Source organism: Salmo trutta, chromosome 15 (assembly GCF_901001165.1).
Source record: "Salmo trutta chromosome 15, fSalTru1.1, whole genome shotgun sequence".
NCBI lineage: Eukaryota > Metazoa > Chordata > Actinopteri > Salmoniformes > Salmonidae > Salmo > Salmo trutta.
Window position 1 is genome coordinate 46,295,184 of NC_042971.1, and position 27,666 is coordinate 46,322,849.

A 27,666-nucleotide genomic window follows, 5' to 3' on the forward strand; every position below is an offset into this window, starting at 1 on the left:
ATCCAACAACCCCCTTACCTTACTCTATCCAACAACCCCCTTACCTTACTCTATCCAACAACCCCTTTACCTTACTCTATCCAACAACCCCTTTACCTTACTCTATCCAACAACCCCCTTACCTTACTCTATCCAACAACCCCTTTAGCTTTCTCTATCCAACAACCCCCTTTACCTTTCTCTATCCAACAACCCCTTTCCTCTTTTATCATTTCTCAACTCTCTTTCTCTTCTTCTCCTCACATGGTTATCTTTTCCATGTTATGGGTGGCAATCCAGGCTTTTGATGTACTGCAACACTAAAAATCCACTTCCCCCCTCCCCTTATTTTTCTGTAACCAGAGACCAAATAGTACTCTGTGAAAAAGACCCCTACTTCACTACTGGAAGAGAAATACAACCCTCCCCCACCTTTGCTTTTCTCTCCATAGTACACATACAGAGGCTACTCAAGATGAGGGTGTCAAATGACATGGATTCTGGAATTTGGGGGATGTGGAGGAGTGGGTTACAGGCAGCGGGAGAGAGAGAGAGATTGGGGGAATAAGTGTGTTATTCTTCTTATATTCATTGTCTCAACATAGTAAACACGGTGAGCTCATGTATACACACTCATACACACACAGACAAAAGCTCATTGTCCATCCCAGGGAGAGGCAGCAGCAGGGGAGACTGAACTGAGTTGAGTTGAATGTAGTTGCCTATGATTAGAAACAGATGTGCAGTGTCATGCAACTGGAATCAAAATGGAGCAGGCTCTCTGATAGGCTGCATAATGAGGGCAACCTTAAACTGCTCTCGCTCTCTGTCTCTTTACTACACAGATATGTAAATATACAGTCAGGACCAGTATGATGGTGTGATGTTGCGGGGGCCTCAAGAGGCCAGACAGTTAGTGTCAGATGCGGTGTGTAGTCCTACCACTCCTTCAGGATTACAGGGTTACACAGAGGAACAGGAGTCATCTCCCTCTCTTCCTACCTTTCAACTCACTCATGTGCTACTACCGTCTCTCCTTGGTTACATGTCCCCCAGCTCAGTAATGTGTTTAAATTCTCACTTTATACCACCTCCCTTGGGGGACAGAGTTTCCACTCTCTTTTTCATCCCTCTGAAGAGATTTCACAGAAATAACCTTCCTTTCACTCCCGGGTTTATAGCTAGTACTCAGAGACCATGTCCCGAAGATTATCTCCCCATACGCCCAAAATACCCCCCACCCCCCAATCCACACACTGAACGGTGCATGAGGATGAGAGCAGATTAACGCCTCCTTGGTGTGTGCCCACTATCCCAGCAGAGCAGCAGTACGAGGGTTGCAATCACGGGGGGACCCCCAGCCTCAACATCCCTAAACCTTACATCCCTGTCCTCACCACTGTCTCCTACTCTGATAAGAGGATTTACTATCTCCCTCCCTCTCTCTCTCCCTTAATTTCTCTCTCTAGCTCTCTCTTTATAAACCCCACATCACTTAGCTCTCCATAAAACCCTTCCACAGATGACACGTGCGTATTTTTGTGTCTAAAGATGTTTCTTATCATGTGGATTGTGGCCAGTGTGCTGGTATTTGTGTGGAAACTGTGTTGAATGAGTACTGTTGAAGATAAGGAATCAGCTTACTTCAAGGCTCTTCCCAGCATGCTGCATTCCATCAGTAAGCCTGCAGTGTGGGTAGAGGTGGTGTAATGTGGGCTTGGAGCTCCCCCAACTGGCTTCTACAGAGACCATGCAGGCCTGAGGAAAGGCCCATTAGAAACCAGGTTAAATACTTTCATAAAAAGCACAGGATTTTTGCTGACAATGAATAACAAACACACACCTTACTTACACAGATTCAAAACAAGACAAGGTATAAACAAATATATTCCCTTTTGATTTGCAACTTGGTAAAGTGTCTCATCTCTAATGGAAATGATGCACTCCCACATGAAAGGGTTGAGACAAAAGGAAAGGGGAGGTGTGTGTGTGTGTGTGTGTGTGTGTGTGTGTGTGTGTGTGTGTGTGTGTGTGTGTGTGTGTGTGTGTGTGTGTGTGTGTGTGTGTGTGCGTGTGCGTGTGTGTGTGTGTGTGTGTGTGTGTGTGTGTGTGTGTGTGTGTGTGTGTGTGTGTTGTGTGCTCTTTGCAGTATGTGTGTGTGATGTTGAATACAGGGGTCAGACTCTGGTATATGACTCAGACTGCTGGATGGCTAAAATAGACTCTGGGCTACAATTTAGTCTTTGTTATCTCAGGATACAAGAGTGACCTTGTCTTTGACATTTGTCAATGAAGTCAACAGAGTGGATGTCCCTGATTGTCCCCCAGTGACTTTCCCATGGTCACTGAGCATGCGAGTCACACACTGAGTACAGCGGACAGAGAATTAGACCTGAAGTTTACAAAGAGTATGTCCCTTCTAATCTCAAACGAGAGTTACCATATTTTAAAGGTTAAGTAGAGTAGAATGTGTGTGAAGTGAAGTAATGAGTGAGCTATAAAGTTTTGTGAAGTGAAGTAATGAGTGAGATATATAGTTGTGTGAAGTAGTTCACATACATTTTAGTCATTTAGCAGACAATCTTATCCAGAGCAACTTACAGTAGTGAATGCATACATATCATACATTTTTTTCCATACTGGTCCCCCATGGGAATCAACCCACAATGCTGGCATTGCAAACACCAAGCTCTACCAACTGAGCCACACGGGACTCATGAGTGAGATATATAGTTGTGTGAAGTGAAGTAATGAGTGAGATATATAGTTGTGTGAAGTGAAGTAATGAGGGAGATATATAGTTGTGTGAAGTGAAGTAATGAGTGAGATATATAGTTGTGTGAAGTGAAGTAATGAGGGAGATATATAGTTGTGTGAAGTGAAGTAATGAGTGAGATATATAGTTGTGTGAAGTGAAGTAATGAGTGAGATATATAGTTGTGTGATAATCAAACTACACACTTCCGCTTTAATGGAGCTACCACCTGTTACCCCAGTCATCCATCTCCATAGAAACATGATTCTGGGCCATTGAGCTATTTTCTGTCCAAATGACCCCTTCAATTTGTCTTCAGATAACACTATACACTGAGTGCACAAAACATTATGAACGTCACAAATCAAATCAAATTGTATTAGTCACATGCGCCGAATACAACAATACAATACAACAACCTTACAGTGAAATGCTTACTTACAAAACCCTATCCAACAATGCAGTTAAAAAAATATGAATAAGAATAAGAAATAAAAGTAACAAGTAGTTAAAGAATAATTTCTAAGCCTTGAGACAATTGAGACATGGATTGTGTGTGTGCAATTCAGAGGGTGAATGGGTATGACAAAAAATGTAAGTGCCTTTGAATGAAAATCCAGGTTGAATCAGGAATTCCCCAGGGCAGCTGTCTAGGCCTCTTACTTTTTTCAATCTTTACTAACTACATGCCACCGGCTTTGAGTAAAGCCAGTGTGTCTATGTATGCGGATGACTCAACACTATACAAGTCAGCTACCACAGCAACTGAAATGACTGCAACACTTAACAAAGAGCTGCAGTTAGTTTCAGAATAGGCGGCAAGGAATAAAATAGTCTTAAATATATAGAGAAAAAACTAAAAGCATTGTATTTGGGACAAATCATTACTAAAAACTAAGTCTCAACTAAATCTTGTAATGAATAATGTGATAATTGAGCAAGTTAAGGAGACTAAACTGCTTGAAGTAACCCTGTATTGTAAACTGTCATGGCCAAAACATATTGATACAACAGTAGCTAGGATGGGGAAAAGTCTGTCCATAATAAAGTGCTCCTCTGCAATCTTAACAACACTATCAACAAGGCAGGTCCTACAGGCCCTAGTTTTGTTGCACCTAGACTACTGTTCAGTCGTGTGGTCAGGTGCCACAAAGAGGGACTTGCAATTGGCTCAAAACAAGGCAGCACAGCAGCCCTTGGATGTACACAGAGCAGTAACATTATTACAGTTTTTCTCAATTGTTTACACACAAATACTGGTACTTGAGACACAATGACCACAACATGTAACTCATGCACCAACCCCCTGAACCAATTCTGCTAAACTACAAGCACAATTCCTGCTTTACACTGAAATTGCAGTTCTAAAACACACTTTTTTCAAAACACTACACACAATTCTTTGCATTTGGCACAATTTTCATGCAGAAAATCTCTTGTTTTCACAATGAACACACTGCCATTCAAATATGCACACTGACTCATCACATGGGCAAACACCCGTCACACAGTTTTACAATTAGCAATCAGAGCTTTAGCATAAAAGGGCAACAGGTGAGCTCTTCTGTTTTGGAGCAGTGGATGCCAACATTGGAAACAGATGCAGAGCCAGAGGAGTGAGAGTAAGAGGAGGAGGACGGGGAGGACAAGGACGAGGACGAGGACGAGGACGAGGACGAGGACGAGGACGAGGAAGGACGAGGACGAGGACGAGGACGAGGAAGGCCAAGGACCGTAATCTCTGATGAGATCCGAGCCACTTTGGTTGATCATGTGGTCAACCATGGTCTAACAATTAGGGAGGCTGGGCAAAGAGTACAGCCAAATTTGAGCAGGTACACTGTAGCATCCATCATCCGGACATTCCGAAATGAGAATAGGTAAGAAATCTACTCTCACTAGAAAATTGCAGTACTGCATATCAATACAGTACTCAATGAGTACAGTAGTACAGTATTGCCTGTGGACTGTTCTGTAGGACTGTAAAAATAAAGTATGTTTCAAGTATTTGGGAAATATATTCCTACTTTGTATTTACAGTATTTTACTATTTGTTTGGCAGAACTGAAAGATTACCAACACAAGGTGGTTGGGAACGTGTTCTGTCTCCTGAACAGGAAACTGAAATCACGAACATGGTCCTAGAAAATAACGCCATAACATTACGGCAAATACAAAGAAAAATAATAGAAAACAATTAAATATTTCAAAATATTGATAGGGTAAGCTTATCAACACTGGACCGTGTCTTGCGCAGAAATAATCTCAGGATGAAGCAGGTCTACAGGGTGCCATTTGAACGCAATTCAGAAAGAGTCAAAGAATTGCGATATAACTATGTGCAAGTGAGTCCTATACAATCCCACAATTGATGCATACTCTCAACACTGTATAAATTATACATTTTTCAGTATTGTAATCATAATGATTGTGCTTCACAATAGTGACCACTCCATGTCTATTTCTGATATTGTCATGTGTGTTTCAGAGAGTCCTTGAGCTAGAGGTGGCTGCAGTGGAGCACCAGTTCATCTTCATTGAAGAGGTTGGATTCAACCTCGCAAAAAGACGAAAGAGGGGAAGGAATATCATCGGCCAGCGTGCCATTGTTCAAGTCCCTGGCCAGCGTGGAAGGAACATCACAATGTGTGCAGCGATTACCCACCACGGTGTCATCCATCACCATGCTACCCTTGGCCCCTACAACACCGCCCATCTGATCACATTCCTGGACACACTACACAACACACTCATTCCACCAGATCAGGTAGATGGCCCAGAGCAGCTCAGGTATGTTGTCATTTGGGACAACGTAAGTTTCCATAGGGCTGCTCTGGTTCATAACTGGTTCACTGCCCACCCACGCTTTTTAGTTGTTTATCTCCCTCCATATTCTCCATTCCTCAATCCTATTGAGTAATTTTTTTCTGCCTGGAGGTGGAAAGTGTATGACCGAAATCCACAAACGCGTGTACCTCTTCTCCAAGCTATGGAAGACGCATGTGGAGATATAGCAGCTGATGCTTTTCATGGCTGGAATCGCCATGCTAGGCGATATTTCCCCCGCTGCTTGGCCAGGGAAAACATTGCTTGTGATGTGGATGAGGTGCTGTGGCCAGACCGCAACAGTAAATACATTAAATTACAGCTCTAAAATCAATCAAGGTTAGAGTGTGGTTGCAGAAAATGCAGAAAATAAACACTTAGAAAATAAGGATTTGTTTGTGTAAACATACAAAGGGGTTAGAAGCTACAGAATTACCCTCACGTTAGGTCAGAGGTCAACAGAGGTCAACAGATGACGTCAAAGGATTAACCAAGGTCTCCCAAGGTCTCCCAAGGTTTTACATTTATTTTTATTTTTTTTACTGTAACTGTATACGTTAAATTCTTCCGTTTTGTATGTAGACCACTGTATGTGCAACTTTGTGTTGGTTGGGAATGGGATGTACACTGTGTACATTGTTTTTGTGGGAAAAATAAAATATATTTGTTACCGTGTATTTGTGTGTTCTGAGTATAAAAACAATATTCTGAAATATTTTACAACACACTTATGTATGTACTGTCTGTAGTAATGGCAACACTGAACCAAAAAAAGGCCTAAGTCATTATGATGAATGGAGAAGAAGTGTTTTCCATTCATCATAGTGTTTTACATTGAGCACATCAGTGTTCAACTGGTTCTTATAAATGTCTATTCATATGATGGTTTGTGTGTCATTGAAAACAAAATACCATTTTGATAAGAAATAACTTTGTTTTGAATGTAAAGTTTCATTTTGCTGGAGAATTGAGGGGTTTTGCCCATTGTGTGTGTGTGTTTTTTGATTTATGTGTAGAGTTCTGAGAATATGAGGCATGCTTTCAGTGTCACAGGATCCAACGAAAGTGGCGCCCCTCCTCGGTCGGGCGGCGCTCGGCGGTCGTCGTCGCCGGCCTATTAGCTGCCACCGATCGTTGTTTCAGTTTCGTTTAGTTTTGTCTGTCTGTTCCGCACCTGTTTTGTGTATGTCATTAGTGGGGACTTATTTAATGTGTGTTTTCAGTTGGGATTTTGTGCGGGATTGTTGATTGTCCACTCAGGACGGTGGTCCGTGTTTTATTACGGGTTTTTTCTGACAGTTTAAGGAAGAGAGGATTTACCGGGCTGCGCCCCGTGCCTTTTTGTGCCGTTTATATATATTGTTTGTTCGCAATATTGGGAGTGTGTTTTTCCCAGGCAGTCTGTCTGTAGCGCCCTGTGCCTCGCGTTTTTGTTTTGTGTGTCAAATTATTAAAAGGACACTCAACTCCAGCACCTGTCTCCTGCATCTGATTCCGCCTTACACCAGTCCAAGTCAACTGTGACATTCAGAAAATGTGTATAAACAATCGAGAAAAACTGTAATATGTCAATCTCTCCTGGCTCAAAGTGAAGGAGAGATTGACTTCATCACTACTTGTATTTGTGAGAGGTTTTGACCTGTTGAATGCATCGAGCTGTCTGTTTGAACAACTAGCACACAGCTCGGACACCCATGCATACCCCACAAGACATGCCACCAGAGGTCTCTTCACAGTCCCTAAGTCCAAACTATGAGAGGCGCACAGTACTACATAGAGCCATGACTACATGGAACTCTATTCCACATCAAGTAACTCAAGCAAGCAGTAAAATTAGATTAAAAAAACCAGATAAAAATACACCTTATGGAACAGAAACATAAATATAAGCACAGACACATGCATACAAACACACAATAAAAATGTATAACTGCCTTCATTTTGCTGGACCCTAGGAAGAGTAGCTGCTGCCAGGCGCACCTAGTTTGTGTCAAGATCTGCAACCACCCAAAGGACATCCAGCCAACTTTCCACAAATGTGGGAAGCATTGGAGTCAACAAGGGCCAGCATCCTTATGGAATGCTTTCGTTATGTTCGTAATATTTTGTGCACTCATTGTAACTACACTATTAAGTTTAAACTCCTCATCTCAGCGCAACATGTCTTCTCAGTTTCTTATGGATATGCATACTCTCTGGCAGCTGCCCAGGGTTTTATCATGTTGGTGAGCGGGGGTGACACCTGCAGCTGGGACTCTTTAATGGGTCCACAGACAGACACAGAGAGCACTCAATTATCTGAGAGCATTGGAATGCCCTGAATGGAGGGAGCAGCTGTTGCTCAGACTACAGGACCCTGTAAAGAGCTATGTCCTTCATATTAGCATAGTGAAGGCTAAAAACAAGTGGCTGTGTATGCTGCAATTTATAATTGTGTTGTTGTAGGCTGTACTGAGTTTATTACTATTACTATTATTGTGATACTAATAAACTCTTGTGGGCTAGTATATATCACATGTTTGTTGTGTATGACAGCATCCTTTATGAGAATCAAGGTCAAAACCTCAGGCCTGTGCACCCTCATGAAACCATGTGACTGATGCAGCTCCCTCCTGGCCTTGGATGAGACTGTCTGTGTCTGTGTGTCTGTGTGTGTGTGTGTGTGTGTGTGTGTGTGTGTGTGTGTGTGTGTGTGTGTGTGTGTGTGTGTGTGTGTGTGTGTGTGTGTGTGTGTGTGTGTGTGTGTGTGTGTGAGACCTGTTTGTGACCTGTTGCCACAAGAAAAGGGCAACCGGTGAAGAACAAACACCATTGTAAATACAACCCATATTTATATTTATTTATTTCCCCTTTTGTAATTGACATTTATATGACATTTGAAATGTCTTTATTATTTTGGAACTTTTGTGAGTGTAATGTTTTCTGGTTATTTTATTGTATTTCACTTTTGTTTAATTTCTACTTCACTTGCTTTGGCAATGTTAACATATGTTTCCCATGCCAATAAAGCACTTAAATTGAATTGAGAGAGCGAGAGAGAGCGTTTGTGTGAGTATGTGCATTAATTCCTTTGTAGATGTAGTAATGCTTAAAAACAAACTGTAGTAAATGATTAGTCATAAAATGGGTTTGGTATGGGGGTGGTAAAATGGCCACTCTCCCAGCGGTAGACTCTGTCATTTATGGTTCAACATTACCCCCTACTGCATTCTTCTGGAACTGACACCGACCAGAGAGAAACAGAGAGGTTATATTCAGTCATGCTAGTGGCAGACAGAGACCCATGATGGTCCTCGTGATGACCACTAAGCTGATCCTCTGCTCTCTGCTCCTAGATGCACTCACTGAATGGGCCTCTGTGTGACTGGCTCAGATCTCAGACAGAAGGATAGACACAAGGTCTATGATAAAACTTCTGCTAATGAATCCAATGGATCAAGAATGTGAGAATCCTTTGTCTGATTCTCTATGTGTTAGTGTAAATCTGCCTCTGACCAGGACTAGTCCCTAACCAGGATTAGTCTTCTATTCTAGTTTAGTCGACATAATCACTGTAACTGAGTTTCACAAAGTAAAAAAAACATTTAACACAAACAAACAAACATGCATGGACACACATACACATATGCGCACACAGACAAACACACTTGTACGCACAACACAGCTGTGCTATGAGATAAAACAGTCACACAATAACTCATATGCTGAACACTCACACATTCCACATTCAGACAACGTTAGACCGATCCCTCCTCCCTCGCTCCTCCCTTGATTCCCTCCGTCCTTGGTTCTTTCCTTAAAAGGCCTGAAGCAGTGAGCCAGGACAGTGAGCCAAGGTTGGAGAGGGAGGAGAGGGAGGGAGGGAGCGATGGAGTGAGGGGGAGTTGTCCTGGACTGACTTGCATTTTCTGACCAAATGAATGTTTTTTGCAATGCTGCTATGTTTAACCTCATCTCCACATGTTCTCTGACTACACATACAGATATAACTCTTAAGGGTCTTCTCCTGTCTCTCTGAATCCTACCACTGCTCTCCTCTCATGTGGTTAGATCTCTCTCTGAGTAGAGGGACACCACGTGTGCTCCCTCCATTGTTCCCACAGCAGCCAAGCATGACTCAAGAGTGTTCTCTATTGGCCACAAAGAAGAACTGCAGGGCTGCCCCTCACATCAAATTTTACTCTGTAGAAGTTTAACTATGAACAATTAGACAAGAGATAAACAAATGTAAAACAGCACAGATGCCTTTTTTTACTTCAGTAATATAATGGAGATATTGAACAGAAGATGTTATTCTTATCCACTGTGTGTGAGGGACTATGAATGCTTGTGTGAGACAGCTGATGTGAATGCTTATTGTTCATACTCTAAGTTTAACCTGTTCATCTATAAATCTGTGCTGCCCTGTCCCTTTAAACTTTAAAACCCCTCACAATAACAAAGTGCATGCGGGGGCTTGGCGTATTTGGGGGTCGGTGGGGGGTTTTGTCTTTTTGAGGTGGAGGTTGTCATGTTTACAGGGCACTATGGTGCTGATTACTAGGGATGACCGCACAAAGGGAAATAAGGGGTTGGGGCTGAGTCACTGAATGGCCTCTTGTCTCTGTTTTCTAGAGAAGGGCAGGAATAAAATGGAGGCAGCTGGGAAGCAGGAAATGTCTGACTCACTGGCAGATGGCTGGGTGAGGCCAGGGAGAGGGGGACTAGCAGCATGGGCGGGTTCTGACAGGAAATGGGAGGGCCAGGTGGGAGGGGAGGGGTTAGGGGCGGGATTTAGGAGCTGCTCACTTGCGCACATCTGGTGTCTGTTTGATGCAACTGCAGGCTGGAATACTTCAAAATTATATTTTTAAACTTTAAAGTCAGATATATTCATGTTAAGATACAAATAAAAAAATGTCATTCTTTCTTAAAATAGATCTGGTTTGGATGCAAAAAATGTATGTCTTTAATTTGTTTGTAGACTTCTAGTTTGGACATAGTAAAATATAGAATAAGGTATAAGCCTAAACATTTTGAAATTGTGGTTTTAGTGTGCAAGTGAAACTGTGAAACTGAGTGATGTTATTTTGTTGTGAGAGGCTATATCATACCTCATTTTTATTTGTTTTATTTCACCTTTATTTAACCAGGTAGGCAAGCTAGTTGAGAACAAGTTCTCATTTACCACTGCGACCTGGCCAAGATAAAGCAAACCAGTGCGACACAAACAACACAGAGTTACACATGGGATAAACAAACGTACAGTCAATAACACAATAGAAAAATCTATATACAGTGTGTACAAATGTAGTAAGATTAGGGAGGTAAGGTAAAAATTGGCCATAGAGGCAAATTAATTACAATTTAGCAATTGAACACTGGAGTGATAGATGTGCAGAAGATGAATGTGCAAGTAGAGATACTGAGGTGCAAAGAAGCAAAAAATAAATAACAATATGGGGATGAGGTAGTTGGGTGGGCTATTTACAGATGGGCTGTGTACAGGTACAATGATCGGTAAGATGCTCTGACAACTGATGCTTAAAGCTAGTGAGGGAGATATAAGACTCCAGCTTCAGTGATTTTTGCAATTTGTTCCAATCATTGGCAGCAGAGAACTGGAAGGAAAGGCAGCCAAAGAGGAGTTGGCTTTGGGGATGACCAGTGAAATATACCTGCTGGAGCGCGTGCTACAGGTGTGTGCTGCTATGGTGACCAGTGATATGAGATAAGGTGGGACTTTACCTAGCAAAGACTTATAGATGACCTGGAGCTAGTGGGTTTGGTGACGAATATGAAGCGAGGGCCAGCCAACGAGAGCGTACAGGTCGCAGTGGTGGGTAGTATATGGGGCTTTGGTGACAAAACGGATGGCACTGTGATAGACCGCATCCAATTTTTTGAGTAGAGTGTTGGAGGCTATTTTGTAAATGACATCGACGAAGTCAAGGATCGGTAGGATAGTCAGTTTTATGAGGGTATGTTTGGCAGCATGAGTGAAGGATGCTTTGTTGCGAAATAGGAAGTTGATTCTAGATTTCATTTTTGATTGGAGATGCTTAATGTGAGTCTGTAAGGAGAGTTTACAGTCTAACCAGACACCTAGGTATTTGTAGTTGTTCACATTTTCTAAGTCAGAACCATCCAGAGTAGTGATGCTAGATGGGCGGGTGCGGGCAGCGATCGGTTGAAGAGCATGCATTTAGTTTTACTTGCATTTAAGAGCAGTTAGAGGCCACGGGAGGAGTGTTGTATGGCATTGAAGATCATCTGGAGGTTTGTTAACACAGTGTCCAAAGAAGGGACAGATGTATACAGAATGGTGTCGTCTGCATAGAGGTGGATCAGAGAATCACCAGCAGCAAGAGCGACATCATTGATATATACAGAGAAAAGAGTCGGCCCAAGCCTGTGGCACCCACATAGAGACTGCCAGAGGTCCGGACAACAGGCCCTCCGATTTGACACACTGAACTCTATTTGAGAACTAGTTGGTGAATCAGGCGAGGCAGTCATTTGAGAAAGTAAGGCTGTTGAGTCTGCCGATAAGAATGCGGTGATTGACAGAGTCGAAAGCCTTGGCCAGGTTGATGAATACGGCTGCACAGTATTGTCTTTTATCGATGCGGTTATGATATCGTTTAGGACCTTGAGCGTGGCTGAGGTGCACCCATGACCAGCTTGGAAACCAGATTGCATAGCGGAGAAGGTACGGTGGGATTCGAAATGGTCGGTGATCTGTTTGTTAACTTGGCTGTCGAAGACTTTAGAAAGGCAGAGTAGGATAGATATAGGTCTGTGACAGTTTGGGTCTAGATTGTCTCCCCCTTTGAAGAGGGTGATGACTGCGGCAGCTTTCCAATCTCAGACGATACAAAAGAGAGGTTGAACAGGCTAGTAATAGGGGTAATTTTAATTTTAAAATTTAATAATTTTAGAAGGAGAGGGACCAGATTGTCTAGCCCAGCTGATTTGTAGGGGTCCAGATTTTGTAGCTCTTTCAGAACATCAGCTATCTGGATAGGGGTGAAGGAGAAATGGGGGAGGCTTGGGCGAGTTGCTAACTTCCCTAACTTCCCTGTTCCTAACTTTTATATAAACTTACACCTTGCAATAAGATATCCTTACTGACCTCCATACATAGCAAATACATGTGTTGCCATGGCGAGGTTGAATAATTTCCATCCATCAATCCATTCACATAAGAGGTCTGTGTTGTCTGTCTCCATCTCACTTGAAAGACCACACAACCAAATATAGGCATTTACTACCTCCTACTGGTCTAAGTGAATAACGCAGCATGTGTTGTGGATCAGAAGTGTGGGTTTGTGTGCACGTGGGAGTGCAGGTGCTTGTGTATAATGTCTCTGTGCAGCAATAATTAAATGAAACAAGATTGGTCAAAAAGCACTTCATTGATCAAAAGCACTTCATTGATGTTCATCATCACAACACATTTAAAACTTTCTCAAACAGGGAAGAGTAGAATGCCATTAAAAGTGTTACGGTGATTTGAATCATCATAAATCCTGTAGTTTGCAGGGAGTTGCATAAAAATGACATCTCCCACTTCCAGCTGTAGTATGACTGCATTGGATGCATTCCTAAACTGCTGATGGTCACCTACTTCCCCTGAATGCATTATTTGTTGTTCATTCTTGAACAGGGATAGGCCCATAACAGTTGACTGGAGAAAATCGCCCATTGTGAAGCTGAAGTGGTAGACCCCTCTCACAGGTGCTGTGAAGATACCTGGATGTGAGGGAAATCATAGAGATCATCAAGACTTGTGCTGCACAGTACATGACCGTACCTGTAGCACATTGACATAAATTTATGATCTTTATTGCACTAAACAAAATCATGGGGCATCAAACGCAACCTGCCACCAACATCAAGCAGTGTTTACTAGTTGTGCTGCTTTTTTAAAAACTTCTGATGCACTTGTATTTGACTAGGTAGGCTATAGTCTACACTAACCGTTGACTGATGTCAGGGGCGGAAATCCCAGGGGGGACGGGGGGGACACGACCCCCCCATCCTGGGAAAAATATGATTTGTCCCCCCAATATATCACTGTAAACATAACTATGTAATTTAAATAATATTAATAATACGCAATGAAAGCAATTGTGCTGATTATAGACACTTAATAGTGTGTTTTTAAGTTTCAAAAGATTGCGACCCCCCCGCCCTTTGCCTCACAATGGTTTGATCCACTGCATGTTCCCTAGCTGGCCAGGTAACAGAGGGTTTGTGTCTACTGTCTGAAAGGCACTCAATGAACATAACTGACGGGAGGTTCATCCAGTCAATCACGCCAGGGTTCACACACACACTAGCTGAATATGCAGAGCTAGTGCGCAAATATTAACTATTAAGCTAGCTAGTACCTATTCCATTTATGTGGCGTCGTCAAAGATGGAATCTTTGCTATCGTCAATTTATTCCTAGATCAGCATGCATGTAAGTTAGTGCTTCAAAGTCCCTGTGATAAGGTTAGCGATAAACTGAACAGAACTACACTCTCTTCTACCATTGTCTTAAATATATTTAATGGTCTCGTTGCAAAAGCTAAATTGTCGCAAGGGAACTTTTATTTATTTATTTTATTTCACCTTTATTTAACCCGGGTAGCAAAGATTATAGCAAACACCACTAAAACGGAATTGGTGCTCGCTAGCTTTGCAAATTCAACTTTTGTTGGAAGCCAGCCAATATGAAACAAACAATTAAAATTACAAAAGGTTGCAGCATATGTTGTGGAAATGGTGAACTCATACAGCTGTCAACTCTTGTCACTGAAATCCGTTTCACATTTGCTAGCTACCTTTTAGATCAAAGCCCATATAGAATGATAGAAGATAAGATGATAGAAGCCCATCTCCTACTGTAAATAGCCTACACACTGTGTGTGTGTAGCCAGCCAGCCAGGTAGAAAAATGGCAGCAGAGTTGGGGACAGATATGCAGGGACAGACTGGCAGAGACAGGGAGTCTCAGGTAAGTTTGTTGAGTCTTTCTTTGGCAACATTATGAAAGGTTCTCAATTTTTTTGACTTGTAAAATAGGAACATAATTGGAAAATGCCATGCATACCACCACTCTCAACTTAAACTGGTGACTGAACTAAGATTTGTTAAAGGCAATGGTATTGCTGTTGTGATTAGTTGTGTAGTTTTGGGTACCGGTAGTTAGGAGTACGGCAAACACCTTATTTCTTTGGTTCCTCAATATACATTTACCATATTACAATGTAGGCCATGTGTTACAGCACTACTTTTGGTGTCCCCCTCAGGAATTGCTCTTGAGAAAATGTCATGTAATTGTCCCCTCCAGAGTTGATATCAGATTTTCGCCCCTGACTGATATTGATGAAGACAGTACAGTACCTGTAGCTTGGTTGTAGTGGCCACCAGTGTTTGTGAAGATGTTCTTGTAGACTACGGTTGTGGCAGTGTTGAATTGTCCTAGGTGTCCAGTTTTTCCCAAAGAGGTTGAAAATGCCACCTTGGGTCTCTCTGTGAGTGCAGGAGAATAAAGAGAATGATTTGATGATGACAATGATTAACATTTAAACTTTTTCACACTCAGAAATGGATGGGGAAGGAATTATTCCCAAATTAACTTACATGTTATTTAAAAGTACCATAATTCCATTTATGTTTTACCTGCATTCTCCCTCTGCAGTTTCTCAACCTCACTCTCAGTGGATGTTACCCTGCTCAGTACGGCTGGAGTTACAAAAATTACACAAACATTTACAGGAAAATACCCCGGAGAACACGAAATTAGTGTCTTGATCATTAGCAATCATAATGATAAGATAATTAGATACCTATATTCTGCCTGGTTTCTATGGCTACATTAACAATAGTTAATTTGATTACCAATGTCACGCCCTGACCGTAGAGATCCTTATTATTCTCAATGTTTGGTTAGGTCAGGGTGTGACTCGGGTGGGAAAGTCTATGTTTTTTGTTTCTTTGTTTTTGGGCGAGTGTGGTTCCCAATCACAGGCAGCTGTCTATTGTTGTCTCTGATTGTGAATCATACTTAGGCAGCCTGTTTTCCACCTGTGTTTGTGGGAGGTTATTTTCTGTTTATTGTCTATGCCTGACGGAACTGTTCACTTTCGGTTTGTTGCTTTTGGTTATTCTTGTTTGAGTGTTTCTTGGAATAAAGTATCATGAACACTTACCACGCTGCGCCTTGGTCCACTTCTCCTTCTAACGACGAGCATTACAACTAAACAAACTGATATTTAACTGTACATTTTACCTGCATTCTCTGTCTTCATTGCCTCAAGTTGTCTTTCAGAACTCATCAGCCTGGACTCCATGACTAAAACAAAATTAAATAATTTTCATGTCAACAATGGAAATTAACCAGAGTACAACATTACTCAGTCAACTGATAGTGGGCTTAGTATTCTGCTATCACCTGAGTTCTCTGTTTTCAGCCCCTCCACCTGAGTCTTAGTGTCTCGTAGTTCAGTCATGGTGCGGCTGAACTCTGCTCTTTGCAGCACCATCATGTCTCTCAGATCTCTCAGCTCAGACTTGATGTCAAAGTGAAGGGCTGTCTGTAAGTGAGAGGATTCATCTTCACTTGGAATGTCCTTAGCTTCTCCCAAATGACAGATCAGCAACACCAGTGGAACTAGAAAAGCTCTCATTGGGAAAACATGCATGGAGCTAGTTCAGAATACAATATACTCCAAACATCAGTCTCTTTTATAATCACCTTGTGCTTAACCATTAACTTGGAGTATTTAGCAATCTTCTGGTACACCCATAAAAGGTTTAAAATGGGCCATAAGCCCTTCGTCCACCTGTTATTTTTCTGTAAGATTTAAACTCGGTCATTAGCCCTTTGTCCACCTGTTATCTTTCTGTAAGGTTTAAACTGGGTTAATAGCCCTTTGCCCACCTGTTATTTTTCTGTAAAAGAGGGCCCCACAAAAATAGTAAACTAACAAAAATGTGTCCAAATACTATTTCTAGGGGCTTTAGGGTTAAGGTTAGGGTTAGGAGTTTTGAATGGGACTCAATTTTGTGTCCCCTCAAGGTTAGTTATACAAGGCTGTGTGTGTGTGTGTGTGTGTGTGTGTGTGTGTGTGTGTGTGTGTGTGTGCGTGCGTGCGTGCGTGCGTGCGTGCGTGTGCGCGCGCGCTGTTTGGTGATGCCCAGAATGCATGAGCAGAGCTGAACGGCGTGAGGGAGAGGTGTTTTGTGAGTAGTGGCGAGGGGAACAAGGGAGCAAGGGAACCCTCTCTATTCTACACATCTGAGTTGATGAGTGTTTCACTAGAGGCCCTGCTGCATTTTTGATCCCCAGCTAGTAAAATATTCAGAGCTGTGAGTCTGGAGGGACATATACACGGTGCCAAAAAAATATAAATAAATAAACAATATGTACAGTGCCTTAGGAAAGTATTCAGACCCCTTCACTTTTTACACATTTTGTTACATTACAACCTTATTCTAAAATGGATTGGATAAAGTCCTCAGCAATCTACACACAATACCCCAAAATGACAAAACAAAAACAAAAATGTGTGAATTGTTTGCAAAAAAATTAAAAAATAAACAGAAATACCTTATTTGCATAAGTATTCAGACCCTTTGCTATGAGACCGAAATAAGCGCTCAGGTGCATCTTGTTTCCATTGATCATCCTTCAGATGTTTCTACAACTTGATTGGAGTCCACCTGGGGTAAATTCAATTGATTCGACATGATTCGGAAAGGCACGCACCTGTCTATATAAGGTCCCACAGTTGACGGTGCATGTCAGAGCAAACACGAAGCCATGAGGTCGAAGGAATTGTCCGTAGAGCTCCGAGACAGATCGGGGGAAGGGTATCAAAACATTTCTGCAGCATTGAATGTCCCCAAGAACACAGTGGAAGAAGTTTGGAACCACCAAGACTCTTCTTACAGCTGGTCGCCTGGCCAAAGTCAGCAATTGGGGGAGAAGGGCCTTGGTCAGGGAGGTGACCAAGAACCCGATGGTCACTCTGACAAAGCTCTAGAATTTCTCTGTGGAGATGGGAGAACCTACCAGAAGGACAACCATCTCTGCAGCACTCCAACAATCAGGCCTTCATTGTAGAGTGGCCAGACGGAAACCACTGCTCAGAAAAATGCACATGACAGTCCGCTTGGAGTATGCCAAAAGGCACTTGTGGGGATGTTTTTCAATGGCAGGGACTGGGAGACTAGTCAGGATCGAGGCAAAGATGAACGGAGCAAAGTACAGAGAGCTCCTTAATGAAAACCTGCTCCAGAGCACTCAGGACCTAAGATTTGAACCTGATCGAACATCTCTGGAGAGACCTGAAAGTAGCTGTGCAACAACGCTCCCCATTCAACCTGACAGAGCTTGAGAGGATCTGCAGAACAGAATGAGAATCTCCCCAAATACAGGTTTGTCAAGCTTGTAGCGTCATACCCAAGAAGACTCAAGGTTGTAATTGCTGACAAAGGTGCTTCAACAAAGTACTGAGTAACGGGTCTGAATACTTAGGTATGTAAATGTGATATTTTATACATTTGCAAACATTTCTAAAAACCTGTTTTTGCTAACCCTAAACTTAAACTTAATCTGAACCCCCAAAACCCCCCAAAGTTCTTGCTTTATTACCTTTTCAGGACATTCTAGTGAATTATTAGGACATTGCGGTGCTGTTAAGGTACTGTAGATAAACTGTAGGTAAACATTCACACACACACACACACACACAGACACACAGTGAGTTTAGCTAGGAAACTTGGAGATGTTGTGGTGCTATATGTCAGTCTCTAACCGGTTGAGAAGCACCTGCACCCTGATTAGCATCCCCCAAGTTTCCTGTCATGAATGAAACATGTTTCTGGAAGCCATGGCCGTAAGGGCTTTGTAATAAACAAACAGGCTGTTAGAGTGGCTGTAGCTGCTGGCTGTGAGGACTTTGTGATGAGGCGCTGGCACTGCAATGTTTCTGCCAAGAGGACAAATGAATATGAGTGCAGCTGGCCCAACTAAAAGAGTTGAGCAGATTCTAAAGGTATGGCACAAGGCCAAGCACAGAGTGGCCCTGCTCACGCTATACAGAATCATTAACAGTAACACAAACAGACAGATGGCATGGCAGTGTCCTCTCCCACACACATGGCCCCTGTCAAGGCCTGTCAGCACACTCAGCGTAAAGGAAGATGTTTGCATGTGGTATTGTACCGTCCTTTGTGTTAGTTTTTCTGACACACTCAACTTGTGTTTGTGTGTCTCCATACAATCAAAAAGTAATGATGTTGCATGAATGGTTGCATTTGTATTTTACTCGTATTAAGCAGCTGGACAAACTGTAGTATTTTTGAAATCATTTTTAATCATTTAATAATTTTTTACCTTCCTATTTCCCAAGTAATGGTTTTTGTTATTCACATGGCCAAGTGTTTGTTTTTCTGCTGCAGACAAATTGCCCTTCATGGACAATAAAGATTTATATTCATTACTTTAAGGCTTTACTGCACTAGCAGGCTCACATGGACTCATACAAAGAGACAAGGAGGTTAAGGGTTTCTGGAAACATAACTTCAATAAGCCAGGAGTGAGAGAAGCCATGCAGAAATCACCTGGACCCCAAGGGGTCATGTTTTATTGATTCCCTCTCTCTCACTCAATTCTTGTCTGGTTAAAACCCACCAAAATACGTAAACGTGAAAACCATGTTCTGGAGAGAAGACTCTCCCCATAGTCCCACTTGCTAACTGTTTATTCAAATTAACTTTTGTTGGCCACCCATATTTCAGGAAATGGGGATGTAAATACATGCAGTAAACAGAAAAATGTACTTCAGTCCACATAAAACACAGAAAAGTACTTTAATTAACACTGACATGGATTACCATGGGGACTAGGCTATGATAATTAGTTGTGGATATGGCACACAAATACATTAATGCACACATGTACACACACACAAACGCATACGCACGCACACACACACAAACATGCACAGACACATTCTAAAACACACACTTAGGATCACACACAGATAAGCTACTGCAAAATTAACTGAACCCTTCACACACCCCTTCTTCACAGTTGTCACCTCCGCAGCATCGACCCCATATACAAACCAACAATGACATTTGACTTTATGTTGCATTATGGGCCATAGGGGATCGATGGCATTCTATATAATGAACCACACATTATGATTTTGAATGCTCATTATCATGCAAATGGACACATACAGACTTTCTATTTAGTCCTTTTTTAAATACTTAAGGATGCATGTGATCTCAAAACATTAAATACATGTGAAATAAACGTGAATGACAATCCTATTTGGTGTTTAGCCAAATAACCTTTTCATGGGAATTGGCCCATAAATTACTGGTCATTGACTGTATATTTTTCATAAAGAGAAATTCCAATACTTATTATTGGAAATGGACCTAATGTATATTCATATAGAACTATCATCATCATATTACTTTCAGTCTCAATGCTTGGGCTTCTGAGTGGCACTGTGGTCTAAGGCACTGCATCTCAGTGCAAAAGGTGTCACTATAGTACCTGGTTTGATTCCAGGCTGTATCACATCTGGCCGGGATTGCGAGTCCCATAGGGCGGTGCACAATTGGCCCAGAGTTTTCCGGGTTTGGCTGGGTTAGGCCGTCATTGTAAATAAGAATTTGTTCTTAACTGATTTGCCTAGTTAAATAAAACAATTACAGAATCAGTTATGTTTGTGGGGCAATACTGCCTTCTATTGTACAGGTTGGCAGAGGGAAATACAGGGAAACATAAGAATAAGAGCTGCAGATACAGAGTAATGAGAATGGGGACATTTGTTTTGTAGAAAGAGGTAAAACCGTTATTTTTCAATAGTCATTTTTCTCTTTGTATTACAGTATGTTCCTGAAAGACAGAGGCCCTTACAGACTGTAGCTACTCTAAAAGCAGATACTATTCATGGCAGAGACACGTGGCAAAAATACAACTCCAGACCTTGACATATTCCACAGGTTGATTCTCTCCCACAACACTTTGGGAAAGTTTTAAACATTTCCAGACATCAGTGTGTAACCTATTCGAAGATAATCAGATGGATTCCATATTTAATAATTAGGTTTTGACCTTGTTGTTTAATAGAGAACAAAGATGATGGTTACATCATGTCAACTAATCTAGACATGTATAAAGAGGGTGTTCAGGATCCGAAAAGACACTTCGCTACCGGTTGTATAATACAATGTAATGATGATGAGGGCTGTTTTAGTATCTCTGGTGTTGTTTGTTTGTCTGTGTGGGACAGATGGACAGAAAGACGGTGAGGAGGTCAGGGAGAATGACATCGCTCAGCTGGGTATCAATGAAGGTATCAATCATCTCCAAACTCGTGATCCAAGATGGCATAACAGTCAGACGTCCTTTGTCCTCGTCTTGTCTTTTCCCATGTATATATATATTCACATCTTTTCTTCGCATATCTTTTTATATATATTTTTTTTCTTCTAAAAACTCAACTTCAAAATGCTCTCCTGCAACCCGCCTCACCAATTTAAAAAAAAAAGTATTATTTACCTCAAATCTGAAATCCACAACAGAAGCTAGCCAGAAGTTAGCCAGTTCACTAGCTAACGTTAGAATTCAGCTAACCACGGTTGGCGGTCATCAGCTATCCCTTAGCTTGAAAAGCTACCGCCAGTTTTGTACAATGCGACTCAGACCAGAGCATACCGGACCTATTTTCTCTCCATATCCCCGGATTTCTACCGCAAGCTCTGGACATTTACACCTGGATCTTGCAGCTAGCTAGCTGCTATCCGAGTGACTATTGGCTAACGTTGGTCCCGGAGCTAACATCAATTATTCCGGAGCTAGCCAGCTGAAGAGTTCCATCAGCCACTCCTGGGCGACAATCACCTATCCGGACCCGTTTTACTGCCGATGCGGAGCCCTATCGGGCCTTCACGACTAGACTACCAACGTTATGTGCCCGAGGGAGTTATCCAACTGGCCCCTCTGTCGCGACGTAACCTGAACGCCCATCTGCGGCCAGCTAATCGTTAGCTGTCTTATCGACTGCTATCTGAATGGGTCTATCGGCCAATTTTCTTGGGCCACTATAACTATAACTATTTTGCCAGTTGGATTGGTCCCCTCTACCACACGGAGCCCCACTGGTCTACCGACGGAAACGCACGAGGTGGCTAGTAGCAGACCATCTTCTGCCAACTTGCTGCCCATGGCCCGGCTAGCTGTCTGAATCGCCGTGACCACAACCGACCTCACTACTCACTGGACCCCTTTGATCACTTGGCTAAGCATGCCTCTCCTTAATGTCAATATGCCTTGTCCATTGCTGTTCTGGTTAGTGTTTATTGGCTTATTTCACTGTAGAGCCTCTAGCCCTGCTTATACCTCATCCAACTTCTCAGTTCCACCACCCACACATGCGATGACATCACCTGGTTTCAATGATGTTTCTAGAGACAATATCTCTCTCATCATCACTCAATGCCTAGGTTTACCTCCACTGTATTCGCATCCTACCATACCTTTGTCTGTACATTATACCTTGAAGCTATTTTATCACCCCCAGAAACCTGCTCCTTTTACTCTCTGTTCCGGACGTCCTAGACGACCAATTCTCATAGCTTTTAGCCGTACCCTTATCCTACTCCTCCTCTGGCGATGTAGAGGTGAATCCAGGCCCTGCAGTGCCTAGCTCCACTCCTATTCCCCAGGCGCTCTTGATGACTTGTTGTCATTAAGTCATCTGGCCCCCTCCCAGTTAGGGGGAGTGATGAGCTCTACAGCAGAGTCTCACAACTCAATCGCTGGATGAAAACTGTTTTCTGCCCCTCCCAAAAGATAGAATTTGTAGATAACTGGCCCTCTTTCTGGGATTCACCCACAAACAGGACCAAGCCTGGCCTGCTGAGGAGTGATGGACTCCATCCTAGCTGGAGGGGTGCTCTCATCTTATCTACGAACATAGACAGGGCTCTAACTCCTCTAGCTCCACAATGAAATAGGGTGCAGGCCAGGCAACAGGCTGTTAGCCAGCCTGCCAGCTTAGTGGAGTCTGCCACTAGCACAGTTAGCGTAGTCAGCTCAGCTTTCCCCATTGAGACCGTGTCTGTGCCTCGATCTAGGTTGGGCAAAATTAAAAATGGCGGTGTTCGCTTCAGTAATCTTACTAGTATAAAGACCTCCTCCATTCCTGCCATTATTGAAAGAGATTGTGATACTTCACATCTCAAAATTGGGTTACTTAATGTTAGATCCCTCACTTCCAAGGCAGTTATAGTCAATGAACTAATCACTGATCATAATCTTGATGTGATTGGCCTGACTGAAACATGGCTTAAGCCTGATGAATTTACTGTGTTAAATGAGGCCTCACCCCCTGGTTACACTAGTGACCATACCCCCCGTGCGTCCGGCAAAGGCGGAGGTGTTGCTAACATTTACGATAGCAAATTTCAATTTACAAAAAAAAAAACAATGACGTTTTCGTCTTTTGAGCTTCTAGTCATGAAATCTATGCAGCCTACTCAATCACTTTTTATAGCTACTGTTTACAGGCCTCCTGGGCCATATGCAGTGTTCCTTACTGAGTTCCCTGAATTCCTATCGGATCTTGTAGTCATAGCAGATAATATTCTAATTTTTGGTGACTTTAACATTCACATGGAAAAGTCCACAGACCCACTCCAAAAGGCTTTCGGAGCCATCATCGACGGTTTTGTCCAACATGTCTCTGGACCTACTCACTGCCACAGTCATACTCTGGACCTAGTTTTGTCCCATGGAATAAATGTTGTGGATCTTAATGTTTTTCCTCATAATCCTGGATTATCGGACCACCATTTTATTGCGTTTACAATTGCAACAAATAATCTGCTCAGACCCCAACCAAGGAAGATTAAAAGTCGTGCTATAAATTCTCAGACAACCCAAAGATTCCTTGATGCCCTTCCAGACTCCCTCTGCCTACCCAAGGACGTCAGAGGACAAGAATCAGTTAACCACCTAACCGAGGAACTCAATTTAACCTTGCGCAATACCCTAGATGCAGTTGCACCCCTAAAAATTAAAAACATCTGTCATAAGAAACTAGCTCCCTGGTATACAGAAAATACACGAGCTCTGAAGCAAGCTTCCAGAAAATTGGAACGGAAATGGCGCCACACTAAACTGGAAGTCTTCCGACTAGCTTGGAAAGACAGTACCGTGCAGTATCGAAGAGCCCTCACTGCTGCACGATCATCCTATTTTTCCAACTTAATTGAGGAAAATAAGAACAATCCGAAATTTCTTTTTGACACTGTCGCAAAGCTAACTAAAAAGCAGCATTCGCAAATGGAGGATGGCTTTCACTTCAGCAGTAATAAATTTATGAACTTCTTTGAGGAAAAGATCATGATCATTAGAAAGCAAATTACGGACTCCTCTTTAAATCTGGGTATTCCTCCAGGGCTCCATTGTCCTGAGTCTGCACAACTCTGCCAGGACCTAGGATCAAGGGAGATACTAAAGTGTTTTAGTACTATATCTCTTGACATAATGATGAAAATAATCATGGCCTCCAAACCCTCAAGCTGCATACTGGACCCTATTCCAACTAAACTACTGAAAGAGCTGCTTCCTGTGCTTGACCCTCCTATGTTGAACATAATAAACGGCTCTCTATCCACCGGATGTGTACCAAGCTCACTAAAAGTGGCAGTAATAAAGCCTCTCTTGAAAAAGCCGAATCTTGACCCAGAAATTATAAAAAACTATCGGCCTATATCGAATCTTCCATTCCTCTCAAAAATTTTAGAAAAAGTTGTTGCGCAGCAACTCACTGCCTTCCTGAAGACAAACAATGTATACGAAACGCTTCAGTCTGGTTTTAGACCCCATCATAGCACTGAGACTGCACTTGTGAAGGTGGTAAATGACCTTTTAATGACGTCAGACCGAGGCTCTGCATCTGTCCTCATGCTCCTAGATCTTAGTGCCGCTTTTGATACCATCGATCACCACATTCTTTTGGAGAAATTGGAAACCCAAATTGGTCTACATGGACAAGTTCTGGCCTGGTTTAGATCTTATCTGTCGGAAAGATATCAGTTTGTCTCTGTGAATGGTTCGTCCTCTGACAAATCAATTGTAAATTTCGGTGTTCCTCAAGGTTCCGTTCTAGGACCACTATTGTTTTCACTATATATTTTACCTCTTGGGGATGTCATTCGAAAACATAATGTTAAATTTCACTGCTATGCGGACGACACACAGCTGTACATTTCAATGAAACATGGTGAAGCCCCAAAATTGCCCTCGCTATAAGCCTGTGTTTCAGACATAAGGAAGTGGATGGCTGCAAATTTTCTACTTTTAAACTCGGACAAAACAGAGATGCTTGTCCTAGGTCCCAAGAAACAAAGAGATCTTCTGCTGAATCTGACAATTAATCTGGATGGTTGTACAGTCGTCTCAAATAAAACTGTGAAGGACCTCGGCGTTACTCTGGACCCTGATCTCTCTTTTGAAGAACATATCAAGACTGCTTCAAGGACAGCTTTTTTCCATCTACGTAACATTGCAAAAATCAGAAACTTTCTGTCCAAAAATGACGCAGAAAAATTAATCCATGCTTTTGTTACTTCTAGGCTCGACTACTGCAATACTCTACTTTCCGGCTACCCGGATAAAGCACTAAACAAACTTCAGTTAGTGCTAAATACGGCTGCTAGAATCCTGACTAGAACCAAAAAATGTGATCATATTACTCCAGTGCTAGCCTCCCTACACTGGCTTCCTGTTAAGGCAAGGGCTGATTTCAAGGTTTTACTGCTAACCTACAAAGCATTACATGGGCTTGCTCCTACCTATCTTTCCGATTTGGTCCTGCCGTACATACCTACACGTACGCTACGGTCACAAGACGCAGGCCTCCTAATTGTCCCTAGAATTTCTAAGCAAACGGCTGGAGGTAGGGCTTTCTCCTATAGAGCTCAATTTTTATGGAATGGTCTGCCTACCCATGTGAGAGACGCAGACTCAGTCTCAACCTTTAAGTCTTTACTGAAGACTTATCTCTTCAGTAGGTCCTATGATCAAGTATAGTCTGGCCCAGGAGTGTGAAGGTGAACGGAAAGGCTGGAGCAACGAACCGCCCTTGCTGTCTCTGCCTTGTCGGTTCCCCTCTTCCCACTGGGATTCTCTGCCTCTAACCCTTTTACAGGGGCTGAGTCACTGACTTACAGGTGTTCTTCCATGCCGTCCATGGGAGGGGTGCGTCACTTGAGTAGGTTGAGCCACTGACGTGGTCTTCCTGTCTGGGTTGGCGCCCCCCCCTTGGGTTGTGCCGTGGCGGAGATCTTTGTGGGCTATACTCGGCCTTGTCTTCGGACGGTAAGTTGGTGGTTGTAGATATCCCTCTAGTGGTGTGGGGGCTGTGCTTTGGCAAAGTGGGTGGGGTTATATCCTGCCTGTTTGGCCCTGTCCGGGGGTATCATCGGATGGGGCCACAGTGTCTTCTGATCCCTCCTGTCTCAGCCTCCAGTATTTATGCTGCAGTAGTTTATGTGTCGGGGGGCTAGGGTCAGTCTGTTACATCTGGAGTATTCTCTTGTCTTATCCGGTGTCCTGTGTGAATGTAAATATGCTCTCTCTAATTCTCTCTTTCTCTCTTTCTTTCTTTCTCTCGGAGGACCTGAGCCCTAGGACCATGCCTCAGGACTACCTGGCATGATGACTCCTTGCTGTCCCCAGTCCACCTGGCCATGCTGCTGCTCCAGTTTCAACTGTTCTGCCTGCGGCTACGGAACCCTGACCTGTTCACCGGACGTGCTTGTTGCACCCTCGACAATTACTATGATTATTATTATTTGACCATGCTGGTCATTTACGAACATTTTAACATCTTGACCATGTTCTGTTATAATATCCACCCGGCACAGCCAGAAGAGGACTGGCCACCCCTCATAGCCTGGTTCCTCTCTAGGTTTCTTCCTAGGTTTTTGGCCTTTCTCAGGAGTTTTTCCTAGGGAGTTTTTCCCAGCCACTGTGCTTCTTTCACATGCATTGCTTGCTGTTTGGGGTTTTAGGCTGGGTTTCTGTACAGCACTTTGAGATTTCAGCTGATGTACGAAGGGCTATATAAATAAATTTGATTTGATTTGATTTGATTTTGACTTCTGTAACCGTAATAGCCTTGGTTTCATGCATGGTAACATTAGAAGCCTCCTCCCTAAGTTTGTTTTATTCACTGCTTTAGCACACTCTGCCAACCCGGATGTCCTAGCCATGTCTGAATCCTGGCTTAGGAAGACCACCAAAAACTCTGAAATCTCCATCCCTAACTACAACATTTTCAGACAAGATAGAATGGCCAAAGGGGGCGGTGTTGCAATCTACTGCAGAGATAGCCTGCAGAGTTCTGTCCTACTATTCAGGTCTGTACCCAAACAATTTGAACTTCTTTTAAAAATCCACCTCTCTAAAAACAAGTCTCTCACCGTTGCCGCCTGCTATAGACCACCCTCTGCCCCCAGCTGTGCTCTGGACACCATATGTGAACTGATTGCCCCCCATCTATCTTCCGTTTACGTTTACGTCATTTAGCAGACGCTCTTATCCAGAGCGACTTACAAATTGGTGCATTCACCTTATGATATCCAGTGGAACAACCACTTTACAATAGTACATCTATATCTTTTTTTGGGGGGGGGGGGGGCAAATGACTTACGTTATGCACAAAGTAGGTGTCCTAACCGACTTGCCAAAACTATAGTTTGTTAACAAGAAATTTGTGGAGTGTTTGTAAACTTGCGACTTCAACTGTATTTCCATTTCACACTTGTACAGGTAACACACTTTTGTAAACAGGACAAATATAAGCATCCCTATTTGGCATATGAATGACGAAGTATTATGAATTACTGTAGCCAATATTAATTATTGTAGCCAATGTGATTTATTTTTAGGGGAAATGTATGCATGTTTTGCTATAATTTAACTGTTGGTTTAGATTTAGATACAGAGGCCAGACTGAAAAACAGTGAGAGCTGAGTGGTAGAACTGTCAGAACTCACTAGTAGTGATGGGATGAAGTCAGGCGCAGGAGACCAA

At 42.6% G+C, this 27,666-nt stretch overlaps 1 protein-coding gene across 2 annotated transcripts; it reads right to left on the reverse strand.

The window, feature by feature from the left end:
• Window positions 1-12,938: 12,938 nt before the first annotated feature.
• LOC115149156 (complement C1q-like protein 2) lies at window positions 12,939-16,263 on the reverse strand. 2 transcript variants are annotated; one of them, XM_029691729.1, is made up of 5 exons: window positions 15,985-16,262; window positions 15,823-15,885; window positions 15,213-15,275; window positions 14,934-15,062; window positions 12,939-13,294 (listed from the first exon to the last, which is right to left on the reverse strand). In XM_029691729.1, the coding sequence occupies exons 1-5, from the start codon at window positions 16,232-16,234 to the stop codon at window positions 13,011-13,013; spliced, it is 789 nt and encodes a 262-aa protein (XP_029547589.1). In that variant the 5' UTR covers window positions 16,235-16,262; the 3' UTR covers window positions 12,939-13,010. The 2 variants fall into 2 exon arrangements, with proteins under 2 accessions (XP_029547589.1, XP_029547590.1); XM_029691730.1 differs by lacking the exon at window positions 12,939-13,294 and adding an exon at window positions 13,503-13,535 and having other exon boundaries at window positions 14,914-15,062; window positions 15,985-16,263.
• Between the last annotated feature and the right edge of the window lie 11,403 nt (window positions 16,264-27,666).